The sequence below is a fragment of the Pyxicephalus adspersus genome, chromosome 9 (assembly GCF_032062135.1).
Source record: "Pyxicephalus adspersus chromosome 9, UCB_Pads_2.0, whole genome shotgun sequence".
NCBI classification, from domain to species: Eukaryota; Metazoa; Chordata; class Amphibia; order Anura; family Pyxicephalidae; genus Pyxicephalus; species Pyxicephalus adspersus.
In genome coordinates this window covers 10,067,388-10,076,186 of record NC_092866.1, presented here as the reverse complement: position 1 = coordinate 10,076,186, position 8,799 = coordinate 10,067,388, and the positions used below count along the sequence as shown (strand labels likewise).

Here is an 8,799-nt window from a genome sequence, read left to right as displayed (position 1 = left end):
TACAATTATGGGAGCTCCATATACAAATTTTAAAGCTGTTACTAGAGCAGGAAGTGATAACACATCTGTCCTGATATCTAAGAAGGGAATTTCCCCATGTTGTGTCACCAGGACAGAATATGATAGGATATAATAGGGAAAGGAAAAACCCAACAGGGGATCTCACACTTCTTTACTCTATTCAAAAAAAGAACAGTTCAGGCTATGATATACTTTATTATGATGTTTTGTGGTGGATTTAATGAATAACTAAATACATATGGATAAAGCAAAACAAGCTAATTGTATTATTTTCTCTTACTTTGCAGCACTAGTGGCAGCCATGTTCCGGATGCGATTTAATGGCTCCTTGGCTGTCGGACTCTTATTGCTTCAAGCAGTATTCTTGCTCGTTCTGTACTCCAGACAGAATATGCCTCTATCAAGGACGGAGGACAAGGAAAAGGTCCATCTACTCATTCTATCTTCCTGGAGGTCAGGGTCATCTTTTGTTGGCCAAATCTTCAGCCAACATCCCGACGTCTTCTACTTGATGGAACCTGCATGGCATGTGTGGATGTCCATGTTCCAGAACAGTGCTAAGGTTCTTCATATGGCGGTCAGAGACTTGGTGCGGTCCGTGTTCCTGTGTGACATGTCCGTATTTGATGCCTACATGCCAAGAGAGCGCAATGTTTCTGCCTTGTTCCAATGGGCCACCAGTAGGGCTCTGTGCACGGCACCGGCCTGTAAGTTCTTTTCCCATGATGACATCACAAATGAGAAGGCTTGCAAGACCCTATGTGGTAAATATCCATTTGATATTGTGGAACAATCTTGTAATACCTACAGTCACATCGTTATAAAGGAGGTCCGCTTCTTTGACCTGAAGGTTCTCTATCCTCTTCTCACTGATCCTTCTTTGAATTTAAAAATAATCCATCTGGTCCGGGATCCACGAGCCGTAGCCAAATCCAGGGAACAGTCAAAGAAAGCTTTGAGCAGAGACAGTGGGATTGTCCTCAGCACAAATGGAACCAGAGTAGACGACAGCCAATTTCAAGTCATGCAAGAGATCTGTCGCAGTCACATCCAGATTTTCGAAACCGCCACCTTCAAAGCGCCCAGCTTCCTCAAAGATCGATACATGCTGGTCAGATACGAAGACGTTGTTCAAGACCCCTTGAGGGAAATCCAGGAGATGTATAAATTCGCTCACCTAAAACTGACAGGTAAACTTGAGAAATGGATCTACAGCATCACGCATGGTGAAAGCTCTGGTAACAAAAAGGAAGCCTTTGTGATCACCTCGCGCAATGCCGCCAACGTTTCTCAAGCCTGGAGGAACGTGCTTCCCTTTGAGAAGGTAAAGATGATCCAAGAGGTTTGCAAAGGAGCCATGAATATGCTCGGGTATCTTCCCGTAGACTCAGCCACAGACCAAAAAGACTTATCTTTGGATCTTGTATTACCCAGGAAACAATACCAGTTCAGCTGGGTATGACTTTCACATTATAAGAGACCTTTGCACTTTTGAAGGCTTGATATTTTTGTTTTGTTTTTATTTATTGAATTTTATTCAGTGAACTGTGAAAACTAAAAGTGTTTATGACAACTGGAACTTTTTTGGCTCGTTTGAAAGTAAAAAATCAAATTTGCTTGTAGAAACACTAAAATCAGGTAGTGAATTTATTAATAGTAAAGTGACCCATGAAATGTCTCGTTCTATCTCATATCATGTGTTCATTGAGGTTTTTGTATTTTTCCTTTTGTCCTCTCTCGTGTCACAGCTCTTGTCCTAAAAATATTTCCAGCCAATGGGAAGGAATAATGAAAGGGAAATTGAATATGGATAAATCAGATTTTTACGCAGAGTTTCACAGCTGTAATCTCAGGAATTATAGAACACGAAACGGCTACAAGAAACGGCTTCTATTAACACATAAAACACAGCGAATCTGGCATTTCCTAAAACATTCCCTGGTGGAGAATACCAGGTCCATGTGTTTTAAGGGCCCTAATTAATTCTCCACCAGGGAATGTTGCAGTGAATGTCAGATTCCCTGCTTTATAAACAGACCCCATACTGTTTAAAGGTACAGGAGGAGAAATGTCTTGGGTCCCTTTAATTTGAAGAATTGTGGTTATAATGTACAAAGTTTAGAGATCAATTTAGTTTTTTATTTGTCGACCTGGGAAATACTTTTATTTTAGGGTAAATGTCTTAAATAAAAACTTAAACGTGAGTTCTTTTGTAGAATATTCCCTTAGATACTGATGTGTTTTTTGTATTAGGAAAAATTCCAGAAGTTTTGAACTGCTTATTTGGTTGGTGAAACATTGGAACTGCATTGAAATAAAAAACAAAAAATGTGGAAAAAAAACAAAACAACAAAAAAAAAATCTCAAGTGTTATATGATCTGATCAAGTTAGCTCAGCGGGATTTTACATTGCAGCACTGCATTCTCATGTCACATGACTTTGTATTATTCACACATCTTTTCCCTTGGGGGTCTATTTATGAATTATTTGTCTAATAATTTAGCTGTATTTCCACTTGGGTGCATTTGAATCAACTTTTGTCTCTCTCTTCAATGCATAATAAAACCAAGGCTCAAGGTGATACCTAGGGCTCTATTTTTAAATTATACCCCTGTCAGTTCGTCTGAAATTGGCTGCTAGGTGATTGAATCTTTCTAGGCTTCCTAAATCTTGGCTGAATTAATAGACAACAAAATGTATAAATAAACCCCTTAGACCTGTGTTTCTTAACCAGCGTTCCTCCAGAGGCTGCTAGGGATTCCTTGAGCAATAAGAAATTTGTGCCTCCCAAGTTAGTTTAAGTGACACCAGTGATCTCTTTGCTACCTGTAATGGTGACATTCTTCCCTCTGGTCAGTAATTTAAGAGGAATTCTTCCCACTGTCCACCATACTAATGTACTGTGAGCTTTGGATATAGTAATTATAGAAGAGGTTCCCTGAAGACCTTAAAGTTTTTCCAAGGGTCCGCCATGTTATTAGGGTTGAGAAACACTGCCTTAGAATGACAAAGATCAGAACTCGCACATCGGAACACACTGATCCAAAACTCTAGATTTAATTCCAGCCAAAACCTTATGCCTTTTGTCCTGGGATAGAACTATTTCTGGGTTTTATTATCCAATACAGGTAAGTATTTTTTTACTTGCCCCTTTCACAAGGGTTACCTAGACAGAAAGTGAGGGGACATTTCTTTAGTTTGTGATATTACTATATATTGTCAGGGATTACCCTCTGCTGATATCAGAGTCCCACAGTCCTCTATAGTCCGGGTAAGCAAGCAATCCAACAGTCCATGGCTCAACAAGCAGCCTTCAGAATTATAACTCTTCAGCAGAGGTTACCTCCATGCTACTTGTGTGCACTTCCCTGCTACCATTCCATATAAGACATTTCTATCAGCACACCTGTGCCCGTTATTGCCAGAGCTTTTATCTGGGGCCAAATCAAGGGGTGTACCTGGGTGGAATGGGAAGGCTCACCCAGTACCTTCCTTCCCATTCCAGGGCCCTGAAACAAATGAACCAACAGCAACCATTGTTGCCAGAGTACAACCATGCATAGGGAAGAAACATACCTCCTGTCCAGGACCTATCACTGTGATCATGTACAACTTATATTTATTGCCTGTGCCATGGCTGCCTAAAATTATAACTAGTAAGGGCAATTGATAAAGCAGTACTTTATTAGAAAACTAAACAATGTTTGACTTAGAGTACAAATAAACACAATACAAAAGATGTATAGTTCGCAACTGTCACCATACAATGAATCAAGCTTAATAGTACACTGATCGTCGGTATATTTAATAAGTTTAATTACGTATAGTATATCTCCTACCTGACGCGTTTCGCCCCTTTAGGGCTTCCTCAGGGGATATGGAGGGTAGGATATTAGCTTCAATTATGGCAACTATTTTAATTTTCACAGCTACCATCTTACCCTCCATATCCCCTGAGGAAGCCCTAGAAGGATTCTGCAGTCTATTCCTCTAATACAAGAAAGTACGTTACTAGCTTTAGATATTGCAGCTTGGCATTGCATGCTGTTATTAAGTCTCTCCCATCAGCTTGGCCCCTCTGTCATATTTTTTTCAGATTGTGGCCCCTGACTAAAAAAGTTTGCCCATCCCTGCCCTAGACAGTATGAAGCATGCATGTTGTTAGCCCCCAAGTGTATAACTTTGCATTTATCCATATTAAATGTCATTTGCCACTTGGCTGCCCAATCAACGTTGGGTATCTCTTTTAGATCTTGTTTCCGGACCCCAATTATATCTCACTAGATCTCACACTAGGTGCATTCAAAATATCTATTTTTCTGTTTTGTTGTTTTTGTAATATTATTTTGACGAATATTAATATAGAATAATATTTTCTACACTAGATCTTATACTCGGTGCAATCAAAATATAAATATTTTTTTTTGTTGTTTTTTGAATATTATTTTAATTGTATTTAGTTTATTTATTAGTTCTGCAAACTCTGCCTCCTTATACATTGCTCATCAGCTAAATAACGTGATTCCCTGTTTCTGGATCAAACTGACTACCCGGTACCATCCATAGGCAGCGTTCTTAAAATAAAATCTAACATTCTTTTGGACGCTGCTGTTTCCTGCACTTTGTATTTTATCTTCGGTGTTTTTGGTTGTCTTGATGACGCTGCATCTGACTCATAATCTACTAAAGTGCATCCATGCAATTACCGAACACTTTCGGAATACATGACTCCGTCTTGAAATGATGCTGGATTTCTTCATCTGCGCCATCCTGTGTCTCCGATTACTAGTAAGTGAAATCAGATTGAGTAGCAATTTACTTAGAAACAGAGATGTGAAAGCTGCCTTTTATCTCTTCTGGGTAAAATGCTCCACATCTCCCTGCAAATGTTTTTTTTTTTTTTGTGATATAGAAGAAAGTTTTCATCCTTGGTTCCTGCTATAGATGTAGTATAAGTGTGGCCATTTGAAGGGGCTCCCATCTTTTTATTTAATATTCTCTTCCATTAATTTTGGTTTTTGCAAACAAAATTTCAAAATACTGTTAGCAGCCAACTTTTAATTAAATAGTTGGAAACTATTAAGCAACTATCAGCTGCTGAAGCAATCAATATCTTGGTCAGAAGGATGTAACATAGCATGTAGGGCAAAGCCAAGTATATAATGTACAACATATAAAGTAAAGTGGTCAAAATATATACTGCACAACACAATGGACCTGATTTATTAAAGCTCTCCAAGGCTGGAGAGAATACACTTTCATCTGTGAAGCTGGGTGATCCAGCAAACCCGGAATGATATCCTAAAAGTCATTAGCAAATGTTTTCAATCCTGGACCAGATCCCTTCCAGGTTTGCTGGATCACCCAGCTTCACTGATGAAAGTGTATTCTTTCCAGCCTTGGAGAATGTTAATAAATCAGGGCCAATGGGTCTGATTTATTAAAGCTCTCCAAGGCTGGAGAGGATACACTTTCATCAGTGAAGATAGGTGATCCAGAAAACCTGGACATGATTTATTTAAAGTAATTTGGTTTTTGATAGCAAATGTTTTGAATCCTGGACCAGATCCACTCTTGGTTTGCTGGATAACCCATCATTTCTGATGAAAGTTTATCTTCTTTTTTTATTTAAAACTGAATTAAGAATTTTCATAAACAATAACAGAAAAAACAGAGAAAGGACAAGATATAAACATAAACATAGTGTACAGTATACCGGATAATTAGTACATCAAAAAGGATCATACAAATAACATATTTAAAAAATAGCAGCAAAATGTAAACCAAACAGTATAATCCCATATGGTGAGAAAGTAAAAGATGAATGTCCAGTATACACAAAACATTAACAAAAAATAAAAATAAACAGGTAGGATGTAAACAGGACAATAAGGAGGAGGGGGGTGGGGGTCACCAGAATGATGATTAATAAGGAGCTCACATAGTCAAATCAACACTTTAAACCTGTAAATAGGCATAATGGGCATCCCAAGATTCCAGACCTGTTCAAACTTAGCAACATTATTTCTGAGGATAGCGCTAAGATATTCCATCAAACGGACCTCCTTGACACAAGCATGTAAGTCCTCCAAAGAGGGGGCTGTGTGGATTTTCACTTGGCCGGGATTAAAGTACGGGCCGCTACCAAAATATGTGTGATAAGCCTAGATGTGGGTTTGGGGGGGCGTGAAGGGCAATCCCAGCAGATGGTGGAGTGGGTCAAGGGAGAACCGCTGCTTGGTCACTTCTGTGATTAGCTTATAAACCCTGTCCCAATAGCTATAAATAGTGGGACAGAACCAAAAAATGTGCTCCAGTGTCCCACGCTGGGATCCACATCTCCAGCAACAGCCTGTGCAGCATATCCGGTGTGTGATACCACCGAAACAAATTTTTGTTCAAGTTTTCCACCTCCACCTCCCAGAGCTTGGACCATTCATCTCTGTCTAGGGCATGGCCCAAAATGGCTTGCCAGGTGCCAATATAGGCAAATTTGCCAGAACCCCCCTGTGCAAACACATTGAGGAGGTAATAAAAGGAGGAGAAAGTGTATCTTCTAAAGCCTTGGAGAGCTTTTATAAATCAAAAAATTATTGAAGCTCTCCAAGACTGGAGATAATAGACTATCATTGGAGAACCTGACTGGTTTGCCAGATTGCCCAGGTTCCCCTGTGATAGTCTATCTCCGCCAGTTTTGGAGAGCTTTATTAATCAGACCCATTGTATTGTGCTACAGGAGGAATTTTTTGGCCCCCAAAGGAATTCTAATTATGAATTGCAGCTGGCCCACTGCTGCATTGAAATAGCGCTGCTACTACAATTCCCTGGATCACTCGCATCTATAGACCAGCGGGCCCTCTGCCTAGGTGTGGCCCCACATTGGACTGTTTTATAGACGCAGGACATTGTGGTAGCGGTGCTATTTCAGTGAAGAGGAAGTTCCAGCCATTCATAACACTAAGCCCCGCATTAGACTGTTTTATTGACGCAGGGAATTGTAGTAGCGGTGCTATTTCTCTATTATAAGCTTGTTCCAGATGGAATCTTAAGCAAAACCTCTTTGTTTCCATATGAAAAGGGTTTATATCTAATGAGAAGGAAAAACTTCCTCAATTTATAATAAACTTCAAGTTTGGCCTACGACTGTCTAAATTTTTAATTCTGGCCCTCTGTGTATTTGAGTTTGACATGCCTGAGCAAGACAGATAGGATCTCTAGATGTTAAGCAATGGTCATATGAAACGTTTCTTGTCCTGACGCGTTTCGCCATGCGGCTTCTTCAAGGGATTCATAAATCACAAGCTTTTTCTATTGCTTTTCTTTTTGAAAAATTAATTTCCACATTTAATATAATACCATAAAATTATAAATAAAATAAAAACCCCAAAGTGGGACTCCAAATCCCTAACAGACTTCGATCTCTTGCTATGCAGTTTGTAGCTGCCCCTTTCCTATAAAAGCCCCCCGATACACTGACACTATGACTGCTCAGTGGATCCTTAGAGGGGCCTTTTATGGGCTAGATCTCCCTGCGTGACAATGCTTAAACCTGAATGGCCAATTGAACACGTCATGTGACATCAACTACCTAGACAAGCCCTGTCAGTAGGGTAGTCTAGGTGCTTGGACACAATGCTGGTAAAAAACAATTGCAATCTGTGGCTCCTGCCTAATAGTCCTTGTTCAGTCATCTTAGAAGGTGACAACACTCTGTCCCTATCTTTCAACTGTGAATCTGTGTTGTCACCCTGTCAAATGGACTTTTTTAGAAAACTAAAGGGTCTAATTCTACACACATTATTCATTCATAGGTCACCATCAAGAAACCCACCCTGACAAATACCATGCAGGCCATTGATGACGTACATGTACACAAGAAATGACTGCAAAGAAGTTGCAGAAGAACAGAAGCCCAGCATCAAATGCAACAAATAATAAAAAAACAGTTTTAGTTTGCATCTTTTTTGTGACACTAATAAAGTATAGACAGATGCAGCACGACTCAGGAGGGGTGTAGACAAGGGGGGCAATTATACAGCTTTTTAGGGGTAATTTGTAGGGATTGATCAATGAAATGGCTCAGTCTACACTTTATAATTGGGAGAAGGGGTGAAAAATCATTGGCACTCCATTGTCTTTTGTCTGCATTGGGGCTCAGCAATGCCATAATCAACTTTCAGAGTGGGCATCATCGCCATATAGAAATAGCCCCCTTGCCCTCCATCCCTGCCGAAAAGCTCAGATCACATCCACAATAAGTCATACCTTTGCTACACCTGCTCTATGGCTGCGCTCAGATCGGTAAGATCTAGGCCGCTCTGGGGGGTTTTCTTATTCTGATCGATATGAACTGATCTCACAGCGTAGTCTGGCGACTAATCCATCTGTCAATAGACGTTTTCTACCCATTGCCTACAGAAGTATTACAGCCATGGGGCTCTGTGTGGTGCTGTGGGTCTGCAGATAGAAAACATCATTCTATTATTTCTCTGCATCCGCAGGACTGGGAAAATGTTATATCTGTATGTATGAGGCCATGGGTGCACAGAGGTGTATATGATAAAGAATAATGTGTGTGTATAATTCTATCTATCTTTATATCCAATATATTTATCTGTATTCTATATATCAATATTTCTATATCCATCAATTTATTTATCAATCTATATCTATACTATTTATAGAACAATCTATGTATTTCTATCATCATTCTCTCATCTTTCTATCTATTTATCTATCTATCTATCTATCTATCTATCTATCTATCTATCTATTAT

General features: G+C 39.5%; 1 protein-coding gene across 1 annotated transcript; it reads left to right on the top strand.

The window, feature by feature from the left end:
• The first annotated feature begins 312 nt into the window (after positions 1–312).
• Positions 313–1,695, top strand: LOC140338355 (carbohydrate sulfotransferase 5-like). Its single transcript, XM_072422551.1, has one exon. It carries the CDS (start codon positions 323–325, stop codon positions 1,481–1,483), a length of 1,161 nt encoding a protein of 386 aa, XP_072278652.1. The 5' UTR covers positions 313–322; the 3' UTR covers positions 1,484–1,695.
• Positions 1,696–8,799: the final 7,104 nt, after the last annotated feature.